This window comes from Falco rusticolus, chromosome 1 (assembly GCF_015220075.1).
Source record: "Falco rusticolus isolate bFalRus1 chromosome 1, bFalRus1.pri, whole genome shotgun sequence".
NCBI classification, from domain to species: domain Eukaryota; kingdom Metazoa; phylum Chordata; class Aves; order Falconiformes; family Falconidae; genus Falco; species Falco rusticolus.
The window spans coordinates 115662703-115688247 of record NC_051187.1 but is presented as its reverse complement, the minus strand read 5'-3'; the positions used below and the strand labels follow the sequence as shown (position 1 = coordinate 115688247).

The 25545-nt window shown below is 42.3% G+C and overlaps 1 protein-coding gene across 1 annotated transcript in view; it reads right to left on the bottom strand.

Annotated features, from left to right (window-relative positions):
- Positions 1 to 24790, bottom strand: part of SLC7A11 (solute carrier family 7 member 11) — a 61984-nt gene extending 37194 nt beyond the window's left edge. Inside the window, exons 1-6 of the mRNA XM_037397702.1 lie at positions 23694 to 24790; positions 20585 to 20711; positions 16424 to 16539; positions 8499 to 8624; positions 6166 to 6265; positions 3010 to 3054 (exon numbers count right to left, since the gene is read on the bottom strand). Of these exons, the coding sequence (XP_037253599.1) occupies positions 3010 to 3054; positions 6166 to 6265; positions 8499 to 8624; positions 16424 to 16539; positions 20585 to 20711; positions 23694 to 23970 (791 nt within the window). The 5' untranslated portion in view covers positions 23971 to 24790. The remainder of the gene's footprint in view (positions 1 to 3009; positions 3055 to 6165; positions 6266 to 8498; positions 8625 to 16423; positions 16540 to 20584; positions 20712 to 23693) is intronic.
- Between the last annotated feature and the right edge of the window lie 755 nt (positions 24791 to 25545).

The following is a 25545-nucleotide window of genomic DNA, read 5'->3' as shown; positions in this document are numbered from 1 at the left end:
TGTCAGCTACTTTAAAAGCTGCTGCACACCTGGAAATATGCAACTGTGACTGATTCTCAGACAAACATTTGCCTTGGCACGCGCAGCGGAGACGGCATCACCACCGTGCTCACCTCTGTCGCTGTAAGTAATTTGCATCCCTAACCATTGACAAACATTACAAATTGCACACCTGGAGCTGTTACAGACTCTAGGTGGTTCAAGCCTGTACTTCCCTCTTCCCTTTTAAAATCAGCTACATAAGGCATACAACAGGATGAAAGGAAAGACAGCATTTTAGGTACAAAAAAATACTTCTAAAAAAAGCAGCAGTTGAGTTCTAAGAAATGCCTATAGTAGTGCTCACCTGACTTCCGCCCTGAGTTTGGTGGAAGGTGAGACAGTTGACCCTGGGATTAGTCCACACTATTCCCTTGCCCTGTATCTTTGGGAATGGTGGTGGAGCAGGGCCCCGTTCAGCAGGAGGTCTTTCCAATACAGTCATTCATGGGTGCCAACTAGACTAAAAAATATTCCAACTGTTGTGTTGAATTGCTTGGTTTGGGCTAACAGAGTCCAGAATCCCCGTTTACAGGTGGTGCAGAGGCCTCCATCCACACAGCTGGTAGCAATCCACTTGCCCTGCCATCACCTGCTACTTATTTAGCCATGATTAAAATCCCAGTCTCTTCTACTATGTATTCATGTGGAGACTGTGATCCCAGGCACCCTGCTGCAAACACTGGGCATCTTCCCTTCCCATCCTCTCAAATCACAACCTCAAGGAGAAGAGGGATGAAGGGAAGCTTTAACAGCTTTGCAAGAACACTGCACATGTAACATTGAGCTGGTTTTTGGTAGATCCATCCCAGAACATGCTGAACCAGCCAGGCTGTGTGACTCGCCCCCTGGTCCTGCATCCCCACTAGTAGAACAATTAACTTCAGCAGCTCTCCGAGGGTTACATGGAGAACAAAGAAGCTCTCCCAAGATGGAAGAAAACAATGTTTTCCCCTTTCACATCCCAGCTGCAATGAAAAAAACCCCAAAATCTAACCCACACTGCTTTTCTTAACTGTGATACAACATGCTTCAATGGGTACTTGGTCAGAGAAGGAAAAAAAAAAAAAAAAAAGGAACTATGCTTTTCTGTCCCACACAGTAGAGGGCAAAATGTTCAAAAATAAGCACTCCTCTGACTCAAATCACGAGGAAATATAGTCAATATAAACCAAAATAGCTGTAATGAGAATTACAAATCATTTCAGTTAATCACCATACAGTTAAGAGGACTGCAGAAACACATAAATGAAAAGTCCCAAAGGGTGTTAGGCATGTGCATGTTCAAAAATACCACACGATATCAATGGTAACCACATGATAATGTAGAAATTATATTGCCTTTAGCAAACGTTTTTGATCACATCACCAAGACTGGCTCCTAACCCATCTCCCCATAATTTCCTGAAGCAGCAGAAGTCTTGGAACAGAATCACTTCACTCCTTCATTTAGTTTCACATTTCTTTTCAACTCAGTCTGCCATATGATTTTTCAAAAGTAAGAAAAAAAGAAGTGTCTTGGTTTGTGTTTTGTTTTTTTTTTTAAATGTCTGCCTCCTGACTTTATAAGACACACAGATCTTTGGTAGTTAAACGCAGATCTGCTATTGGATCATCTAGCCTGAGTTCCTGTGTGTCCCAGGCTTGGGAAATGTTGGCCAACTGCACTCCACCAAGCCAAACGGCTTGTGTTTTGCTAAAGCACAGCTGCTAAAAAGGTGTTCTGTCTGAACTGAAGACTACCAAAGAAAAACCCAACAGTAAATAGGTATCTGTGTTAATGATTAGCTAACCACCTTGTTAAGTATTAAAGCTGTATTTTCTACCTGCATTTGCCTGGTTTCAGCTTCCAGTTGTACATTCCTCAGTATACGTACCCTGATCACATTAAAGACCCATTAACACCCAAGACCCCTCAGAGGCACTGAAACAGTGGAAGTCTGCCAGTCTTTCTGCTGTCCTCATGTTTCATCATCAATTTATTTAAAATATTTTCAGGTCTCTGAAGGAAATACCAGCACGAGGCTTTGTTCAGACTTTGACGAAACTAACTAAGAACCTTCTGCATGCTCCCCACCAACGGCTCTTTGGGGTTTGTTTGTGGGGTTTTTTTGTTTGTTTCTCTAAACCTCTTAGATATGTACGTTCATATTCTCTGAGTGTACAGTGCTGGGGGTCTTTTTAAACAGTAAGTGATTTGGTATCCAGCCAGGTATCTTATTTTAAAAACCTAAGAAAATGTTATCTACCCATTAATTTTTAATCAAGTAAATTGTTAATTTCCTCAAAGAACTCAATTTGATTTGACAAGGCATGTTTTCTTTAATTTTTAGAAATGTTTAATATTGTTCCATTACTGGCTGCATGTACCAAAACATATCTACCCAAACAGATCTGCCAGATCAAACTCTCCCTAACAGGACAGCTTTTCTTTCCATATTTTACAGACAGGCACTGCAAGAGTGTTTGTCTCTGGTTTGAAACAGACTTCTACCAATATCCTCTGTTCAGCTTAATTGGACCGAATGCTGTGCTATGTGTATTCAAGATCCTGCAACTCTGAGACATCTAAAACAAGTAGAACTAAGTATTTGATTAATATTTAAACACAGTAAAACTGCCAAATATTGCAGCAGATAAGTTTCTTGGGCTAGATTTCCCTGACAGGATACCAGTAACTTCCACTGAAAGGAGCCACCGGATGGTTCCTTGTATCCTGAGGGGGAGAATCAGAGCCCTGGAGATCTACTTAGTTTTCTGCTTTCTGTGCACATAAAATCAGAATACATAACAAGGTCATGACAGGCCAAAAATAGCAAAGTTTCAAGCAGCTGCAATTCAAATAGATACCAGATCTTCTGGAATGCAAGCAACTTGGCCAGCATGCAGAATTTCTGACGATCAGTATTTTTATAGCATTTTAAACTTTAAGACCATTTTTCAAAAGTTAAGAAAAAATTAAGTACATACTTTTCAGGGTTTTCCACTTCTTCAGTTACAAAATTGAGGTAAAACCTAGAAAAGAGTTATAAAATGTATTATAAGGGGTTGATAGATTTTGATTTGGTATTTCTATCCCAAGGAATCAAGAAAATGTTTTTGGTTAAGCACTGCTGTTAATGACAATATACTTTGCAGACCCACATTTGGATTAAGGAGAACATGAGAATTAACCTTCCCTCATCCCCACACTCAGGAAGGTAATTCTTATAAAAGACAGCAAAGCAGAAAAAAGACAAAAGCTAGGTAATGTTGGCATGGATTTTTTATTTTTTTTCCCCCCTGGCACACTAGGCAAATTATGGTCTACCCTAACCCTTTACCCAAATGCACATGCACCCTCAAGCCTCATACTCCAGTTGTGGCTGTAGCCTTTTAGGGTTTCAGGTTGTATTGTGAAAAATTCTCATCAGGGTACTCAGCAAGGTTTCTTAACAATAAAAATAAAAGAAGCCTCGAAATAAACCCTCCTAAAATCCAGATTTGAACACTAGTGTGTCGTATGCAATCACAGACCCAGGCTGCTAATCCTGCCTGCTCTTGCACAGCCTCTGGTACAGACTGCACCCTGTCTCTTGCATGCTGCTAGAGTAGAACCAGCTACGTATGGGAATTCATAGGATCTACTCACTGGGCACGGTCCTGCATACAAAGCAAACTAAGCCTCAAGGTCACTGAACCCTCTGTTCTGCATTTATTAGCACTGGGTCTGTGCATCACTGGATCACACAGATGTGCCTGGCTTAGATGTGGGCACAAAGTCACATCCTGGCTAATTAAACAGAGCAGTCAATGCAGTGCTTATGCTGGCTTTCTACTTTTATACAGGAAGACAAATGATATCTGACCCAACAGTGCTACAGTGAATAAACAAACGGTACCTGACCTGGCAGAAAGTCTGGGAACTTTTCTCCATCCCAAGTCTTGGAGCACATATGGGTTAGCAGAACAAGGTAGCACTGACTCACGGTTTTTAAAAACGTGTGATTTTGTGACCGAGCATGAAATTCTGTAAAACTAGATTTGCCATCTTATACAACTGCCTCAGTCCTTGTTTCTAAACTTGCTAGTGCACAGAGAACAAAAGGGGAGGTTGGGATAGTTCAAAGGAGAGAAGGCTTCTGACGAGTAAGACACTCAGCTACTTCTTTCTGGCCTCAGTCCTGCTTCTAGACAGAAGTAATTTGACCTGCATCAGTCCTTTTCTTGATGCAAAGACATGCTTCCTTGTGTTCTTTTCGCTACTTGTCCTTTTTCACCCAGCATTTTCTATACTAAATAACCTACACTTGCTCTTCGCAGGATGAACCCACACATATGAGATACTACCTTTGGTTTGCTCTTCAAAGCTGTATCGTTAACAGCGAATAGTCTCTTAGGCTATGCATAGAATTCTGCCTGTGTCCTGGGACACAACACCAACACTTGCAACACTCCTTTGCATTCAGTTTATTGGATTGATACAGCCCCATGAAACTGATAGCGCAAGGGTATTGACACTCCACTTAATGGTCTGCTCTCCTGTGCTCTGAGGCAATCGATTTGAGCTGGTGACAAAGACAAATAGGCAGCTGGGAAGAACCACTAGCCAAATCAGGTCTTTTCCTGCTAATTTCTTTTATAAGTGGCAAATAAGGACCTTGAAATAAAAGTCAGAAGGTGTAAAGGAAAAACAGAGATTATTTTTGTTGTAAGAGTTTGGAACGATAGCTGGAAAATGGAAGATGGGAAATAAGCAACAGAATAACAGTATTTTTATGTGGCATTTACAGTACACAAACTCTGCCTTGGTGATTGATATTAATGAGCTTTTAAAACTGCCTTCATACAAAACATACAGTTAGGTTACTATTTTAAAAGTGAGAAACCATCACATGTTATGGCTATGATGGACAGAGGTGGTTATATAAGAGAGAAAGGAGGAGGTAGAGACTGTCGCATGATGAGTTCAACTTCTTTGAGGCTTCAAAAGCCAGGCTCTTTCTCTTCTATATCTATCACAGATAAAGGCTTTGGACTCTCTTGGGTTCCCCCCCTCCACCATTTAATACAAAAGTTCTGTCCGGTACTTCACTTGTGCATGTTTATAAATGCTCCTGCAAGCGGAGAGTTACAGACAGGCAGAGAACTCAAATGCTTGGCGCATTGTGCCTCCGAATTAAATAAAAAACCCCCTTATCTCTCAGCCTTCACCTTTTGTGCAAGGTAAAGAACTTGGCTGTCTGTGAGGCTATGGAAAGGAGAGGGAAGACCTGCAGACAAAGCTATCTCAAAACAAGCCCACTCGGTGCATTGTAGTCATCCCCCTCCCCTGCTGCTGCAAACGCACGCTGGCACTGTGCGGTGGGGGGCCCTCACTAAGCACGAATAAATCGTATGGCAGATTTGAAGAGCGGCAGCACCTTTCAGACGGGCTTCTGTGTACTTTGGTGGGGGAGAGGAAAAGAACTTGAAAGAAAGTTCTGAGCAGGACACATGAAGGCAGATTCTCACACTGCTCACAGTCAATAGCACTTGACTTCTATGGAAGCCAGTAGCTCTTCTTTTTAAGTGAGGCCTAATTGTCTCAGAGCAAGAGGCATAAGAATCTAGTTTTGGCATACAAATCTAGGTTTTTAACTTGTTTTGTGGTCTATACTGATGCTACAGTGGTTTGCTTCTTATTCTTCAAATACTACTTTTACAAAGCAACAGCTGAGGTCCACACAACTTTACAACTGTTCATAGATTAGTTTTTCATGTAATTACTGACCTGTTCAACAAAAGTAAAGCTTCATTATCCCTTTTTATCCTTTTATCAAAATACCTAATGCAAATTTAAGAGCACACCTTTCTTGCTGCCTCTATTTCTCGTCTTAAGAACAGAAACCAAAGTCTGATTTTTTTTAGCGCTCAGTGCATATTTACCTATTGTACACTGGAGAAGAAAAAAATTTCCTTTGTAGAGCTGCTTGCAGTATAACTACTGAGCATATGGAACAGTGGTGAGATCTGCCCTTGCTACATGAAGTAGTTTGGCAAAAGAGGTAGAATGTGATACTCATTTCTTCATATAAATAAATGTCTTTGTTAAAGCGTATTAGTGTTTGTTTTCAGGACAAATACTTAGAGGTTTCAACAACTTACCAGCCTGAATAGGCATACATTCCTGAATAGAAAGCAAGTGGTAATCCCATAACACTGGCATCATTCCCAGCAAAGGCATTTTTAAAGTGCTGCGTTTCTCCTGCAACATCAACAAAAACAATACTGAAAAATAAGCTCTTTGGTCACCTACTATTTTAAAACAAATAAATATATCACACCATGGAACATTTAATCACCCAACAGTTCACTAACTTCAAGTTCTGCCCTTGACCTTAATTTCTGACCCAACCCTTGCAGCTGTTATCTGCCAGCAATTGTAAAAGGTTTCACAGTGGCCCTAGTCATGCAATAGCAGAATTTGACCTATTAGTTTTTTTCAAAGCATTCTTAGCTTGACAACATTCACTGCACTGTCATCTCCAGCAGTGACTTACATCAACATGAAAGAGCAGAATGAGCTCTGCAGTTTTTTCTGTGGAAAATTTCACTTGTTTAACATTTAAATCAGAAGGAACGCTGCTAACATTTCACTCACAAGCTATATTTTCAAGGTAAACAAAGCCAGTATCTTATACATACCACTGAAAAATTAGTAACTCCCTACCACGTTACAGTCAGCATTCTATTAATATCACATTAAGAATTACGTATCTATAAATGCAAACATGTAAGAATTGTGTTATGCTCTTATTCATTTACAAGGCACTCTGGTTTGTAAGACCTCCCTATGATATCCCAATGCTCCCGAGAAGCAATGATCCTCCACAGTAAAGGAGCTGGAAGAAGCAGAATACATTCAGACTTAAATTAGCAATGGGTCAGTTCCTCTACCCTTTTTCCAGTTTTTACTGAGCCCTCAGTCAAAATTCTCACTGAAGCAAAGGCTTGTTGGGTAAGGGAGGAGCTGTGGCCAGAAGAAGGTCCCAGTGGGGAGTCAGGGACACTCTCTGAGCTCCTTAAGGGCAGCAAACACCATCCAAACCCGGGTCTGGCCTGCTGCAAAGGTCGAGGACAAATGGGGCGACTGGGAACAGAGAGAAATTTTGCACATGAAAGGAGGTGCGGGAAGAAGCATTGCAACTGCCAGAAAGGAAGTGAAGAACATGAAAACAGAAAGAGTGAATCAGCAGAGGAAAGCTACGCAAGAAAACTTTCATTTCAGCGTCTCTTGCTAACCATAGAGAGCTGCCTGTCCCTGAGAAACAGCTCACGGCAGAGCCTGATGCCGTGCTGTTGACTCAGATGGGAGTGTTTGTGAGGCATCGTAAAAGAGCATCCCCAGGGACTGAGCCAACAACTGTGAGAATTTTTGTTAGATAAAACCTGCCACCAATTCATTAAAAAGTGCTCCTCATTCGGACCTCTCATGGTGAATGGCTTCTTGTGGTTTGTCTAGTTATTGTCCAGCGTTATTGTAACAGGAGTGAGCTGGGGCTTGTCACCATCTCACACCTGCTGCTGAAAGGGCTGTAATGGAAAAGCCTTTTCAGGTGGCTGAGCGTATGTCACTGAAAAGAGTTTCTCTGCCTGCGTGGCTTTATCCAAACAACCTCCAGGGAGCCAAGGAAAGGCCTGTGCAGCCCTGTCCCTGCTGGGTGCTGCTGGGGAGAGCATAAGGTGTGCTTTCACACTCCTTGCTTATGCAGCAGCATTGGCAAAGTCTGTAGAGTAATTCTGATACCCTCTAAACACTTCCCCTTTCCTTTCCTGCTCTTGGTTTAGCCCCAGACTATTTTTAGCTGTATGCTTTAGTTTTTCACTTGGAAGCAGTAGAGCATGCATGCAGCATGAGCATCCAGTATTTGCAGGCAGGAAGCCCACAAAAGCAACAGCTAACTGCAGTTCCTCTTGCCAGTACAGCACTTTTCACTTCCCAATTTGCATCACCAAAGAGGTAGAACAGAATCCATGACGCTGTCTCTTTCACATATTCCCCAATTCTGAGTCCTCTCTGCCACCACATACCCAGTACTGAACAGGACTAGGCACTAGCCCAGTTAAAGGAGACACATTCTGCCTGGAACAGGCACGTGCTTTGGGTAGGGGTATGCCCGTCTGCCGTTAAAGCCCACCCTGCCCCTTTCACAGGGTTCACACTAAAGGCAAATTCCAGAGAAGAGTAATCCTGTCACTCGTTTGAAAACCAGGTCTGGTCTGAATAGACTCATTGGCATGCTGAAGGAAATACCAGTTCATCCCAGTGTAGTTCCACTTCTAATCAATTACATGACAGTACAGAGCTTCAGTTAAGCAAGCACAGACTAATTAAGAGATTTTGCTGCTGTAAGCATTATTTGGTGGAGGCAGGTGGGGAAAGACCGGGGAGGGTAAAGATAAAAGCACTTTAAAAGCATTTACTTTTCATTTCATACCTTTAATTAGCTGGATAACTCCAGGGACTATAATTATCAGAATCGCTACAAGCTTGCAAAAGGTAAGGAAAATCTGAATGCGGGCACTCCAGCTGACACTCGTGCTATTCAGGACCATCACCAGTGCTGCAAGGGGAAAAAGAAATGTCAGAAAGAAATACACGTGCTGCTGAAATCGCCACAAAACTCTTTGCCAGCAGAGAGGCCACCCACACCACAGATCCTGATGCATTAAAGGACATACACCCTGATAAGCTTCTCCAGCTGCTGCCCTCCCACTTCTCACATTCCCCTTCCAGATGCCACACAAAACGCTCAAGCTGAGCCCCTCCGTCTGCCCCACTGCGCGGCCCATCCATCTCTCCATTCTCTGCCCGGCTGCCTCTGCACCAAGTTACAGCTTCTTTACCCAGAACTGTTGGATGTTGGTAGACGATGGGCTGGCAGGACCCTGCCTTGGAGGAACAAAACTAATTGCCTGACCTTTGTCACTCCAGACTTCTGTATCAGTGCCGGTTTGAGTCGAGATTTGCATTTTCAGAAAACAATAACAATTAATAATCATATTAAACTTTCTCATCCCCATTTAGGCCCTGCATAAATTTGTCACTCACTACCTTATTAGCTCTGCTCCTCTTTGCCACTCTTTCTCCTCCCTTACTGCTGTACCACCAGAGATCCAGGAGGGCCAGAGTGCAAGTAACGTGCCCATCCCTGTTGGGAATTGGTGAAGAAACAGAGACCTTTTAATTCTTGAAAACAAAGCCCAGGTCTGTGCCTCGCCAACACGCAGAGAGATAAGTGAGAAGGGCTTTTACACCCCCTGCTCAGCTCACAACTCCTTCTGGGTCAGGGAGGGCATCTTCTGGCCTTTACTATAGCACTGACTGACAGGAGGATGGTAGGTCTTATCATTTGAGTGCCAGTTGTTCTAGCTTATTTAAACAACTACCCGGCAAAACAAAAATCAATAAAGGAGTTTAGATATTATTTTTTTAAAAATTACCTAAAGAACCGAATATGTGACTCATTTCACTAGATGAAATACCCCTTTCCCCCTCTGCTGCGGGGAAAGGTGAACGTAGTCAAACAAGCCTGCTCACTCATCTTCCCTTTCTTGCCATCGTATGGAGCTAATGAATTACCTCCTCATCACATTCCGCCCAGACTTCAAACTCTCTCAAGAGCACTGGTTTGTGCGTATCATCAGCCATATCACACATCTTGGGATGTGTAAAAATACAAGTTGCTATCTCCCGCCAGGGTCTGGGAGCTCATTTGTATGAGCTGGAATTGTAAATCTGGCATGTACAAGCTTTCTGGCAGCAAAACCCACTGATTTATCCCAAGTCTTTTATACAGATTCTGTTCACCAGCAAAGCGACAAAATCTATCATAAAAAATTCTCCTCTGTTTAAACAAAAAATATTTTTGGTTTAATGGAAAAGGGACAAAATTCCAAGTAATCTGGATTCCAATCTATTTTTTTAGAGATTTTTATTTAAATAAAAATTCCAGAAAAAATATATTTTCTGGAAAATATTTTCTCTGGAAAGAGAAGGCCCCACTCTAAAATGAATGATTTATCAAAGTCAACATAAACTCACAACATCACTTAATGTGAATTTTTCACCAGAAAAAGGTCTTAAAGGTCAAAATGTTTCTCCAGTTCTGCATTTCACCACATTTCAGAAATGAGGCATTCTTTTCTAAGTCACAAAGAAACCACCTGGACTTCTGCAAAGTATCACTGGAGATCCAAATATATATTTTTTGCTTTATTACTTCTGTGTCTGCCTATACTTGGCAGGAAACAGAAAATCCCAGAGGTCTGATTTATTACTCTATTATCTCAATACTAACCTGACACATCTTCACTCCTTTAAGTGTTGAAAGATCCCTTTAGATTGCTGCTGAATATTAACACTGATTGAGGCTCCCCCTCTTTTCCTAGGGCTTGATTACCAGGAAGGTTAACAACTGCCATTTAAGCAAAATATATTTTAAATATTCCTTTGATAATAGTGTTTTGTTAATAAAGAAAATGCAGTGCCATGAACAAGCACTGGCTTATTTCAAATTTCCTAGGAAGTTTAGAATATAATACTTTTCTTTCCCAGGAGATGAAGCCCAGGCAGGGACTAGGCCACAAGAAGATGTCAAGGAAGAGTTCTATGTGTAAGGAAGTGCCTGCAGTTTGACATCCAGCTTATTCAGCGTTCAAGCCGACTGCAGCAATCCATCTGTTTCCTTACACAGGTTAGAATACGTAACGTGAGCATCCTCCCTGCAGAGACCCTTCCTCCAGGTCTTCTAATTCATCCGTTTCACCTTCCTGATGGGCATATGAGAATGTCACCGGATGGCACGCTAGTCCGAACACTAACGTCAGCTCACATAACCTTCCTTGCTGGCCAGCCAAACACAAATCACAAGCCCCAGCTCTGCTAAGAGTTACACCAGCTTGAAAAAAACATGCAGGCTGGTATTTTCATGAAGACAGCCCACTTGCTGCGTTAAAGCAAGCAGGCTGTGTTAAAACCTTCTCCATCCCCAACCGTGAGTCCGAGCCAGCCAAATATTTCATCGGAGGCTTTCGAATTAAATAGAGAAAACAAAACAGATGCGAGGCCCTTCATTTAATTGGGAAGCTGAAAGGACGCTATACCTGCAGCCAGCCCAGTGCACATGCCATTAGTTTTGGTGGTCCTCCATAAGAGTAAGTCCCTTGCAGAGCTGGACGACTACACAAATATAGTAGTTCACGTTGCAGGGCTGAGACTCAAGTTCTTAGAATATCTGAGACAAATCTGGTATTTTTTTTTTGTATTCCTTTTTATTGGACTTAATAGGCTATAAGAATTTACAGTCTTCTTATAATATTTAGTCTTACCAGTTCTGTATGTGTAACAGACAGCATAGGGATGTGGGGCTTTTACTGCTGTCACATATATATATATATATATATATATATATCACATACTGCTGGTGTTAGCGGCTGGATAGTGAAAGGCAACCGAGGAGTCATGAAGAAAGCTGCTAAAGAGCAGCAAAAGAATGACAACTGTGCCAGGATTCAAGAAGGAAATTATACCTTGGGACTAGGTCATTATCCAACACCTCTCTTCTATGAATAGGGCCTTATGGAGATACTTTAAGAAACTGATTGCAGGTGCTTTGATACAGGATCACAGCAAAGATCAGAAGGAAGCAGCAACTCCGCCGAAAAAAGGACAGTGAAAGGAAGACTCACATCTAACTTTGCTAACTAAAAGTCAAGCATCTAATGTGGCTGCATCCTCAATGAAGAGATAGTTACCTCCAGAGAATGAATAATAACACCTCTTTCAGATGCCTATCTCAAATGAGATGAGTTGCCTTCAGGAAGTGTCTCTTTCCCTCTTTCTCCAGCAACTCTATGGGGAGCATAGACAATTACCTTAGACTAAACACCTAACTAAAAGCAAGATGAATCCTAACCAAGGGGAGTATGGAAGGAGAACAAAACGGGGTTCATGAACAATCAAACACAATGGTAACGCCGGTCGTGTTGCTTTTCACAGTCTCTTTCCTTCACACAGCCACAGCTATAGATGGATAACGAAATCTAATGGGAGAAGCAGCAGTAAGCATTACATCCTGGCCTACTTTTTGAGAATATATGTACCATTGCCTCAGCGGGAAACAGAGAAAACTGCCCTCCCCTAACTTGTCAGGCTTTTAGGGTCAAGGCATTCACACAAAGCAAAAAATACCCTCAATTTGCAGATCCTAATGCATCAATTAAAACAAAGTCACCAGAGGCACAAAGCACCCATCAGAGCAGCTTTTGCTATCCCAGCAAGCCAAGAGTTGTCTTCATTCAAACTGCTTGTCTGAAAACTGTCAGCGGTACAGTGACACCTGTAACATCTGCCATGATGGAGGGGAAAAGAAAAAAAAAACCTCAACTGACTATAGATACACATACACACCCAATTTTTGGCAATAAAACTCTGGGCTGGAGTGTTTGCCAGCAAGCACTGATAGATCTGCACAGCTGACCTTGGTTTTCAAGCATAACGTTGTCTTTAACAGCCATAGTTTGGGGTATTGGAGCATTTTTTTGGCAGACCTCCCAAAAAGAGGGGAAATTATACACCATTGTACCATAAAACACCCAAAATATGCTTGAATGAGTGCAAAAACTTTAAAAACATGTGCAAGTTGGCAATCTACTTTCAGTCTCACAGTTTTTAATAGCCAAAACCTGTTTATCTGCTTTTTGATATGGAGGCCAAGTGAAAAGATTCTAACAGGCTCAGTTAAGAGTGTGTATCTGTTCAGGTTACATATTGATAGTACAGTCCAATGCCTTTGCACAGCACAGTATATCCCTCCCTGTTACCAATACATTTAAGTTTACCATTAGGAAAAGAATTAAAAGATTCAAATCAAGCGGTATATGAGTATAGGTGGGTTTTGCACTGTCTATCACTATACTTTGCAATGCTGATGAGCACGGAGATAGGATGTTTCTTTATTGGAAGAAACAATGAATATGGAGGAGTCTACCAGCTTTCCTTTCCAGACAGACATGAATTTTTAACCCTTTCTCCTAAAAAAAAACATCTTCAGCATCAGAACAAAGGCTCACAGCATCCCTTCTGCTTTGTGCCCTGGGGCTGTTTGAAGGCCTTGTCTCCTGTTTGCATCTTCTTCAGCTGTCCCTCCCTATGCCAAGACACATCCAGGTTCTCTCTCCTTTACCTGACCACTTATTTTCATAAAAATTGTAGTAACTAGATATCTTCGAAATCTCTGTTCTTCTCTCAGGTACAGTTAGACCGAGTTGAGAAAAATTTTATGGCAGACTGACAGATAGACTGAGATATGCATACCCAGTATTTGCCAAGGTTTTTCTCCTTGCAAGGATTCACTTGAGAAATATCAAGTGAATTAAAGTGATTTCTAAGTTTGAAATGAACAGGCAGCCTTCGTTTCAGAGGTTCAGAAAGCTGGGGTATCTGAAGAGAACCTCCACACAAGCACCCTTCTCTCTACTGAGCCATTGAAATGTTTGGACTTGAAAGGTTGTTTTTATTTAAAAAAAAAAAAAAATTAAATGAAAGCACCATATTGTGAAACAGAAAATTTCCTTCTGCAGGTGGTTCAAAATTCTTCAAAACAGATGTGATTTTGAGGGGAATTCTGTGCCCAGCAGATGCTTTTTTTCCTATAAGTAATGAACCAAGAGTTAGTTGATTTTTTTCAAAGGTCACCATCTCCAGTAGTTCCATTTTAGCTCTCATGTGATCTCCACGGCACCATCATTCTTTTGTCACCACAGAGGCACTGAGTGGGAATGGTGAGGAGCAGACTGGGCTGTAGCCCCGCTATGAGAAGTACCTCTTTGCAGCTGGGTAGAGGAACAACAGTATTTGCCACTCCCCATCATAATCCTGGTTTCGTGCATCTCACACGACCTTTTAATAATAGGCTTAAATTGCAGAAAGGGAGGTTTAGGTGGGGAAAGAGAGGGAAAAAAGAAAAAAAAAAAAGTGTCTTGTGACAAGGATAGAAAAATCTGGGCTACACTATTAGATGAGGCTGCAGAAACTCCCTCACCAGAGGTTTCATGACCAGTTTAAACAAACATCTGCCAGAAATTGTTTAGATACGCCGACTGCGTTTGGGGGCAGGGGATTACCTGGACATTCTTCAAAATCTCTTCCTGCCCTTTCTAGTATGATCAGAAATGACAAGGTAAAACTACAGCACAAAGTCTCACCCAAGGACAGAACTTCATGGTGCTTCCCACCGCCCTTTCCCACACACAACACAGGCAGATAGGCGGTGAGCGCTCTGTCATCAGGCACAGGAGGGAGAAGGGACCGGGGTGGGTAAGACGACAAAAGGCACGTCAGTTCCCTTTCTGGTTAACTCAACATTTTCACTGGAAGCAAACACTACCGTTGGCACCATTCAAGTGAATTATAAGATCTTCAGGGCTCCAATGTGTCTGTTCAGCTCAACACCACCTTAATCTTACCTGTTACTCTGCTTACGCGCACAACACAAAACATTCATAACAATTACCACCACAACAGCTAATTCTTGCCATACAAGAATTACAGACAAACATTCTGGGAACCCTCGGCTTCAGAGTAGCATGTGATCAAAAACTGCTACAAATAAAGCTCCGCTGTGGAGAATACTGCAAAGAATAAAGATAAAGCCTCCGTCTGACATGTCACTGTTTTCCACAGCATTGTCCCGTCCACCACTACAAACTCTCTATGAGAATCCCTTCTTTCAGTGAAATGACAGCTCATGCTACCTGTGCTGTACAGACCCGCTCTCGCCATAGGAGCAGTCTGCTGCAAACTCCGCTCTGCCTTTAGGCTGTAATTATTTCGGCATAACTCCACCCTCCCACTGCAATACTACTTCTTTGTTTAATTACTTTGTGAAGCCCTGGCTTATCACACAGATTTTCAATTAAACTAAAAGCAATAAAAACCTATTTCAAATTGTTCACTTATTGTGCTTGAATCACACGCACTTAACAAAATGCTTTGATGGAGTCCTCACTTAACACTCCTTCTGTCTCAGTGACCTTGGAGTTACTGAACATCTGTTTCACCCTTATCTCACACTGAAATATTTTAGACAGATGTAGCTATAAAAAGTCATTGACCTCAAAATTCAAGCCCTTAATTCAATTATTTCTATGAAACCTATAGTTTGTGCGTAATTAAGTTAGAAAGAAATGTGGTCACATACTGATATTTTTTAACACTCCTGGCAGAGGGGAACTCTTATCAAGAGAGCTCCTACAAAAAGCCACAGTAACCTGAAGACTGGAAATTTCAATGCCAATCAAACTCCCTACCCCAGAGAAAGAAAAAGCCATCTGAACCTATTATTGTGCAAAACCAAAGGGGTCTCCTGCATGCCTTTGATCATCTGCATGTCTTAATTCCTTTTTCCCATCCTTTTGTTCCTCATAGGTGCACTGGACTAAATTGAAGGGAACAATCTGTTACTAATTACTCAGGTTTACTCTGTGCTCTCCTCCCAGCACAGCTGAAGGGGAATGTGTGTGCAAGGAGCATCATCACAGCGACCAGAAAGAACTGGAAACAAACCTCTAGCACTACAGGCACACTGCTCCCGAGTCCCTTCACATCACCATCCCTGCCTCCCAGTTTCACGCAGCCTCCCACAGCAGCCCAGGCATGGGTAGCCTCCCTCCTTCCACCAGCATCTACTGGTTCTCTGTAGCCCTAAATTGTCCCTTTATGCTAATTGCAAAGTTAGCAAGAGTAGGACAAGCTGCTGGTAACAGACATGTGTTTTCACCAAGCTGGACACCCTGCTCCCGGATTTCATCAGCTGGGTTCCTGCTTCCTGAACCACAAGTGCCTCAATAAGTTTTATTGCTGGGGATGACAGAGTGGGACTAGGGATGATCTCATGTTGCCTGTGCTCCACTCAAGAGAACTACATTTCTTCATGGCATCATACTTGGCACTCAATTGCCTCCTAAAATAGAGGTAGAGCAAAGCACTTAAAATCAGGTAATCATTCTTCCATATCTCTGGCACTGGCTCACCACCTCTTAGGGACTGAAATTGCTTCCACAAAAGTAATGAGAGTTCTGCCATTAATTCAAGTGGCAACAGAATCAGCCTTGGCAATAGATTTTCCCTGCCATTAATAAAGTCAGCTATTCTTTTTACTACCGCGTATGTTCACAAACACACATACTCAGGCAAAAAGTCATGTCGATGCCCTTGGCATTGGATGCACAGTCATTTTGTAATGCTTCACACGAAACAACTACCTGTTCAGTGTGCAGTTGTGCAGTTACTTTTTTTTTTTTTTTTTTTTCAGTTTACATCATCTTTACCCTTTCCTGAAACCTAAAATTGGATACTTACTGATGCCAACAGCTGTAATAAGTTTAATTGCAAGTTCTGGGATTTCACATTGCATAAAGAAAGGTTCCAAAATGTAACGTCCAAATGCCAACGATATCACTGCTGTGGCAGCAGGGCTAGAGTAAAAACAACAACAAAAGTAAATCACAAAATTAATCTGCAATAGTACATAGATAATATTCTCATGGGATCATGCTGCAACTTTACAATAACAGAACTGTGAACCGTACTTAATTTTAATGCCTGCTTGTAACTATGCTGCCATGTGCCATGATTTCTGAATGTGGTAGGAAACCACAAGCAGTTTAACTTTGCTCAGCATTTCTGAACTTGGCAGCAATGCTTCTTACCAGGATCGCTCTTACAAATTCCATGTTGTGAAGCAGCCGTAAACAGAGAGGATAAGTATCAATAGAAATCTTCATTCACTCGCTTGAAGTGGACATGTCCAGAATTAGAATATAAGCGCAAAACCCTGAGGAAATGTTTTTGAAGACTGAATTTTAGTGGCTGGATATCTCTCACCCCTCAGAGAGAGAAGTAAATGAATTTCAATCAAGCTGAGAATTCTGCTTTACTTAAATAAGTATCCAAAACCTACCCATCTGTTATTAAAACCTGAGACAAAGCAAAAAATGAATGAAAATGGGATTTCCTAAAATGCAAACAGACTTTCTTCCTGTTATTGACTAACAACTTCATAGCACTGCAAGTCAGAGCAAAAATCCTCGAAGTACAGAAAGCACCTACCATGAAACCAAGAAATGTGAAGAAGGGCATGCAGGTGTTGGTTGCATTTGCAAACTTGGAACAGTCATAATATTTGTACAGCCTTTCTCTCTGAGACAAGCTAAATGTTTGCCAGAAGCCTTAGCACTGACACACATTTACAGCAAACTGCCCTGTGCCTCAGTTCAGACACTGCCTGCATAGTACAGTTCCAGTGGTCTGTTCACGTTTGGTTTAGGAGGACACTTTCACCCTTCCTAGCACAACTGGTGGCATCTGTGCTTCGTCACATGCTCACTCACAACAAGGACAAAAGGGCATATGACTCTGTCTGAAAGGATTTTTGAGTCAAACAAGAGTCCATGCAAATTTCTTGTGAAAAACTCTACAGCATTCAATAAAATAATGCCTCACCTCACAGAATTTTAATAAAAATGTAGTTGCTAAAAATGCTATGGAACAGCATAAAAATTCCGCAGAGAAGTTATTATTCTCCATCAAATGATAAAAGACTTTTCCACGAGAGAGTTTCACCCTGGAAACAAAACCCACTTTCTTAGCGTTGTGACTCAACCAAAATGTCACACATTGCACTGGGTCCAACTGCAGAACAGTAAAGAACAGAAGCATCTTCCTCAGAAAGTTTCTGTGTGGACAAGTGAGGGCTGCTGCCTGCACGTCCCCCACACATGAGGACTGTTCCTTTCACTGGCCAACAACTGTCTTTGCAACTCTTGCCTTCGCCCAGGGACTGAGCGTCCTCTGCATTGGATATACAGGCATTTACTGACTTTACCTTGGTGCGATATTTCTAATTTTCATAAGATCATCACCAGGCTTCCAGCTTCTAAATGCTGCAGCCTGCCAAAAGTAGTTTGAAGCGTCCTAGATCAGATGAAAGATCAGATCTTTGGAGCTTTCCCAAAGAGTTTTCTTCAATCCCAGCTCCTTGGATTTTTCCCTCGCATTTTAAGAAAGGCCTTTTTAAAGAGGCGGTCTCTGCTATCCACACCACTGTTTTTAAAAGGAACGGTTTATGTTTTTTGAAGGAATGGGGTATTTTCCTTTTGCCTGCAGACAGGCTGGCAGCCCCCTAAAAGCTGTGTGTTCAGGAGCAGGCAGAAAAGCACGTTAGCAGCTTTCATTGAAGGGCAAGGAGCACAAAAATCCCCTGGGAAAGGAGCAGGTACAGTGGCCCAGCACATGCCACAGGCGAGCCAGGCGCGTGGCAGCACAGTCTCACCCAACCTGTGTCTAGCAACTGCCATAGCTGAGCAGTGCAGTGCATTCACACAGCCGTCTTTATTTGTTTGAGAACAAAAAAAGTGGTTTTCTTTTTTTTCCTCTCTCTCTTTTTTTTTTTTTTTTTTTTTTTTTTTTTTTTTACCCGAGGTAGTAATAAACCTGCAACCTGACTTTTGGGGAGAAAAGTTCCTACTTACACCGGATGAGGAGCAGCACAGTGTAAGGCACATCTAAGCAGCACGTGAGGCTGGCACAGTTTCATCAGTATGTGGGCAGAGTTTAAGTGTCTCCTAACTGTAAAATAGTGGCTGAAAAGATATATAAGAGCCAGAAATGTTAATTTTGGTTGCAGCTGCTCCACAAGCCCATGGGTGTGATAATCCTGCAATCATTCAGAGAAAAAAAAACGGCTTCACTGAGAAGCTTATGTGCAACTTCACCTACCAAAAAAACCTCCTAGATACATATTAGGTCTCAGCTTCTTTGATAGCAGCAGCCAATTAGTTTACTGGTGCAGGAGTCCGATATAAAATTCTACACAGAGTTTCGGCAGCACTGCTCTGATCATCGCAAGTTATAACAAGTATGCTTCCCTTGCTGCCTCTCAAATTTGACAATTAAAGAATCCACTGATGTTTCTTCCCGTGCAAGATGATTATTTTCTGGGTGTGGGGCAGATCATGATGACTAAGAGTGTTTTCATGACACTCCTAGGACACTGTCATATGTAAAAAGAAAAAAAAAAAAAAAAAGAAAAAAAAAATTTAGCGAGGAGAGGAACTTACGAAGCCTGGTTTCTTGCGGGTGTCTGTGCCTAGGTCGGTGAGGTCTCCCTGCCTAGCAAGGTGCAGGTTAAGAGGGGGATTTCTAACACTGCTCTGTTCTGTCGATTTTGTGATGTGCAATGATAGAGCTGCGTTTGCAGCACTGCACTTCTCACTGTGAAAACAGAGGTCTAATTTCTCTGTCTGGTCTTCCTTTTTGGTAAAAATTTAATACAGTTAAGACATCTGCTCTTTCATCACATTTGATGGAAATCAAGCAGTTAAAGTTTGCGTATGGGTGGGGAGGATGTAAGGGACCATCTGACCTACACAATTATTTCCTCCGGAAATAATATAAGGATTTATGGATTCATAATGACTCAGCAGTGTCAGTGCTTTTAGACAGTCTATGCTAGAACTTGTCAATATTATGTAAACATAGTTGTGATTTGAAATGAAGCTTGTGCTTTGGTGACTAATTTGCTGATTGCGGAAGAGGGGAAAGGAGTGCTAACTAGCCTGCAGCAGGAATGCAGCATTCCCGAAGTCTTTTTGCATAAGTGAGTTGCCCTGCTGTACATATGAGCAGCTCTCCAGCCTCAGCAATACTCCAAAAAAAAAAAAAAAAAAAAAAAAAAAAGAAAGAAATTTGAAAATTTTAAAGGCCATATTTCAGTTTGATACAAAGATCCATTTACACGATTACACGATGAAAATTTATTTGTGATGGATTTGGCATCTTCATACTGTAATTCACCTCTACGATGTCAAGGGCTGCATAAGTGACAGGCTTACACACCAAAACAATACTTTGGGAATTTTAGATATGTATGGACTTCATGTTGCTTTATTTGGCCAGCTAGTGCTTTTCATAGTAATGAAGAATTAAGTTCTCCAGTACCCTACAAAAACAAAAAATAGGGACCTGAGCTGTCATATAAAGAGTATCTGGCGCCCACAAATCTGAAAACTACTGGGCAATAGCTTCCACCAAGAGTTATTCCTCTATCCACAGACAAGAGCAACCACTCCAAAAGCTAGTGCCAAGGCTGAGAAAATGTAAAGGTAACTTTCCCTCTTCCATGATACTATATATAGGTATGGGTATTAGCATCATTAGTGACATGATTGGATACAGTAAGCTTAGCAAAATTAAAGCAAGGAGCTAAACTTGTGCTGCAGGCAGTTTTCTTAGAATCATTTTTTCCCCCATGCATGCATAGATGTCTTCATGAATGTTTCAATGCTGGCGAGCGAAACAGCACTGTTAAATTCTCTGAAGCAACCATACTAAAAGAACACAGTTAATGGATCAAGGTACATTTGCTTAGTTTTGCCCATCATGTAATGGTGATAATTTTTTTATGATCAAAAAGTGTATTGCCATCAGAAAAGGAATGCAGAAAAGCCGTGATCCACTTACCGAATGATGAGTAATTCAACCCAGACTCTCACAAAAGCAGGTAACGGGCCAAAGGCCTCCAGGATATAGGTGTAGTGGCCACCAGATTTCTTAATGCAGGTTCCTAGTTCAGCATAGCAGAGGGCACCTGTGAGAATTCAACCGTGACATCACAGGAGATATCCAGAAACACCTTTCAAAACACTTATAAGCTAAACAATGGAGCTGCCATGGTATCACAACTACTCGATATATTTGAGCCATTTTTTTTCAAGCAATTTTGTTTTAATTCATTCAGCTAGACTTGCAGTTAACCCAACTGTACATACATACAGTCACATTTACGTGTAAAACCACTGAACAAACTATTAGCTATCAGCACATTTCATTATCCGTCCGTATCCTGTGAACAGGGACAACAAAATGCTGTGTCACGCCAGCTACCCCGGCTCCCCAGCCAGCCTGACTGTGCAGTTAGTTACGTGAAAGCCTTCTGACACGTTTGCTTCTTATCAGATGACGATCAGCTCCTTTCAGCCTTAGAGATGCCTGGCTCAGCCACTAAAGAAAAGCCTGAAAACTGTGTTACCTCTCCTTAGCCACGGGCAAAGCAATCACTGGCCAAAATTTGGAAGCAGGAATTGCAGATTAAGAGTTTTCCTCAATAATACTCCCAACACCTTCAATAAAAAATGCGGAGGATGGCTTAGCCCTGGCTTTTCACCACTGGTGCAGTGTGGCTGTGTACTACCAATACAATGAAAGCTCATTTCTGCATTGCCTTAAATACAGACCACTTCATGCTTTCAATGCATGAGGCTTATTTCATGCTTCGGTGCATTTACACTGACTAAAATAAAACCCAAATTGTCATCATGTTGCTACATTAGTTCATGTAGAAGGGCTTCGGTCCCCTTTGGAGCAAGCACTGGTGGCATTTCCAGCTCTCACAAAGCTCCCCAAGGCTGCTGCCAGCACAACGCCTGGCCTCTGCCACCACGGAGCAGGCAGCAGCACGCTACAGGGATGAGGACCTGCCAGAAGCCTTCTTCACCCGTGCACCATCTGCTACTGATGCTTAATGAGCCATCACCCAGTCACAAAGCCAGGGGATTCTTAGCTCCACAGGTGGGCCCCATCGATAGAGAAGTGTACCACATTCAATAGATGTAGGCAGCCCTTTTAGAAGAGTCTGGGAAGCCAGATGAAAACAGGAATAAAGTTTGTAAATACCACATCACATAAAGTTAAGATCAGCAACATATATGAACTCTTTTCAGCTCTGCTCCCTGCGTGCTTTTATGCTGCAGCACTTTAAAGATGAAAACTACAGTTGTCAAAACCACCTAAACTGTACAAGCCCATTAAAGCTGTACCGCATTACGACAAATTCCATCCTTGTTCATTTGCTTTGTTTGGGGCTTCACAAAAATGTGGCAGCTTTTATCTGCTGTTCTTCAGCTTACCCGAAAATGTACTTCAAGGAATTCTTACAGCCATATTAAAAAAAACCCCAATGATGGGTTTTCTCTTGCCAGCCTCTCCTGTTGAGGTTCAGAATGAAATGAAATTGTGTTTTAATACATGCTAAACACACAGTCTCAGCAAGACCTTAAGTAATCTTTGCATGTGATTTTTACTTTAATTAAGTCACGCAGGGAATTAACACCACCCATGGCATAAAAAAATACAGAAAAAATAACTGTAACAAGTCTATTCAGAGAAAGAGTATCTTTTGCTGGACCAGATTACACAGTTCTTCATGTCCTGAGATCTGGAAAATGACCTAGAAAAGCTGTCTGATAAAAAAGATACTTTTTAAATTTATTTTTTTTTTTTTCTGTATAGACGTTACTTCACAGCTAGAAAACTACTACTATTAAAGTTAAAGCTAAAAATGCAATGCTTAAGCGAATTCGGTTTTGACTACATCTAGAGACCAGGGTCTTCTGACAGGGTTACAAATTGTATCTGAGGTCTTTCTTTGCAGGGGAATTTTGGTTACAGGCAGGACTTCCTTGTCTGTACAACAGATCATGCTGCACATTGTCCCAATGCATTTAACATTTGACCAACACGGGTCCTAACTTGCTTGCACGGTCTGTTGGGCTTGGGTGGGCTCAGCCTGGAAACAGCCCCTGCTCCTTTTAAGCTCAGAGCCAATTCACACAGGGTGTCATTTGCATGTTCCACCTATTAAGCAGACACGTGTTAGCCCGTGTTTGTCCTCTTCACTTCCTGCCAGAAAACAACTTGTTTCTGTTTTAAATAAAGCCAATATTCATGTTAGTTCTTCAGCTTCTTTGAGATTAGTTCATTAAGTAGGTCAATGAACCCTCTGTCCCACAGAGGCCAGGGTGGGGTTTGCCACTCTGAATGGGGGCTTTGTGTACGGAACAAATAAACTGGCATTCTTCAGAAGTTAACACTTCAAAAATACATGAAATTAGTAAAAACTGTAACAATAGGCGGGCCAGCAATAAAACTTGCATTACAGACCTGTTTCCATCACCCTGTGTTTTGCAGCGCAGCCTTTCAAAGCAACATCTTGAACAAGGAACAAAGTAAAGAGCAGTCATACAAGACGGGGGGGGGGGGGGGGGGGGGGGGGGGGGGGGGGGGTGGAGGGGGGGAGGGGGGGGGGTGTTACTGTCATTATTTTGCTCCTGTTCATGCCAATACAGTTTATGTCCGGGGGGAATTGCTCCGCTCAGACCTTGCTCTAGCCTCTTGGGAACTAAATCAAGCTGCCTAAACATTTTGCTGGTGTTTGAGTGAAGCGCCCCAGACCCGCCAGGGGCCTTACAAGCAAACCATAAACTAACTCTTACAGGCAGAAGAAAAACATTATATGTACAGCACATTGTACGGCATAAACCGGACATTTATTAGGGAGCCACATAAAACAATAATTTATGCTTCCGATCTTTACCGAGCAGGCAGCAGGGGGACGGGGGCTGCATACCTCTGCGCCCTCCACACAACCTATCAGACAGCAAAGCCCTTCCATAGCCCCATTGGTCCTGGGCTCCACGCCGTGCCTTGCTATCCAATGGCAAAATCTGACAAATAACAGCAATAATCCACCGGCCACCCCTCTACACCAATTAGAAACTTGTCAGGGACTTACCGAAGAGGGAGAGGATACCACAAGCTGTCCAGACAGTCAAGGACATGCCCACGCTGCCTGTGTTCTTCAGGATGCCTTTGGGAGAGATGAAGATGCCAGCTCCAATGATAGTGCCAATTATGATGGATATCCCCCTCAAAAGTGTCACTTTCTTCTTCAGCACAACTTTTCCCTCCTGGGCTGGCTGCTCGCTGTCCATAGAGGGCAACCTGCCATTAGCTTGCCCCTGCAAGTAGCTCCCATTAGAGACCGTGGTTACAGCAGCTTTCCTAACCATGCTACAGTGCCACCAGCACACCGACAGCAAGCGCAGGCAGAAAAGTTTTCAGCAGAAACTCAAGGGTGGTAGTGGTTTTGGTTTTTTTTCCTCTCTGTGTAGCCAACTACTTAGCCTCCTCCTCTGCCCTCTCTTATCTTTCCAGCTGCTCCTACACACAGGTAGCAAGCTCCTAAAGTGTATTTGAGCCTTTTCTGTGATCTGAGCACTGCTCAGGAACACCTGCGCTTTCACACTGCGAGCTGGTACTGCCCTATCATTGGAAACCAGCTCGGCTTCCGCGTGGACTTGTATTTAAGCTCTTGTCATACCAAGTTACTCCAGCTGAATGATGATGCAAATTCTCCAGGTTTGCATCAGCCATTTGAGAAACCTCTGGCATTACTCAGCATTTCTTTTTTTTTTTTTTTTTTTCCCCCTTTCTTTTTTTCTTTTTAAACAGTAGTGGCATGTTGCACAACTGACCTGGGGGTAGTGGGAAGAACAAAGCACTCGCAAGCAAACCCAGCCAATCAAGCTGAGCACATCACCCTCGGTACCCCGAGACACACTCCCAATTTTTTTTTTTTTTAAAGCAACCAAAAGGAGCCAGAAACAAAAGCCTGTCTAAACACAAAGCTCGTCAGAGCGCAAGGGGAAAAGAAATCAAACAGGATACGTCATCCCTGGGTCTAATCCAATTTCTGTCTTGAAAAACTCTTCTTAACGAAAGTTAAGTTTGCAGGGCTTAGCTTGTGTCGCACTTGATCAGCCTCTCTCCCATCTACGTTACTTACCTGGAAATCTCTATAGGGACCTGTCCCTACCTAAAGAATACATACAACCCCCTCGTTACGCCGAGTTGCCTAGCAACACACCCAAACCAGCCTAATGAAAACCTGGGGTTACTTCCACAGTACAGTAATGTTCATACACGCAGTGTGTTTCTAGGATGTCGGTAAGCAACGCCACAACACTTCCTCTTAAGAAATACTACTAACATTTACAGCCACCTCGCATGTGTGATCTGGCAGAGGGCAGACAACACCCCAGAGCACAAGATCTCCAGCGGCTCAGGAATCAGAAAGGGCTTTTTGTGTTATCCTAGAGCTTCACTGACCAGATAAACAGGTAATCAGATGCATAAATACTTTTGTTTCGTGATCTGATCGTTTCAATTCAAACCTGAGAAATTAAACTGTTAAGAAGAGGAGCATTCGAATAAAACAGCAAAAATCAATCGCCTTCAAGCACTTGTAACTTAATCAAGGGACAGCCTGTGCAATATACGCCAAAGGGGAAAAATCCTTCACAGCATAACTATTGCAGCTGCTCGTGGCTTCAGATTAGATCAGTGCAAAGAGAAATTATTACTGCAGTTACTGCTCTTACAGCTACTGCTTAATTAGGACCTAGGATTGAGGGGGGAAAAAAAGATAGCAGTTAAAGCATTTGATCATTTCACAAGCAGGCACTGAGCTCTGAGCACTACTGTGCTTTCAAATTTATGTGAGAAAGAGGAGATCCTGGAGTATCATCAACACATGGCAGTTGTAAAACTTCAGTGTTTTTAAAGCCTCGTGTTTGCAGTTATAA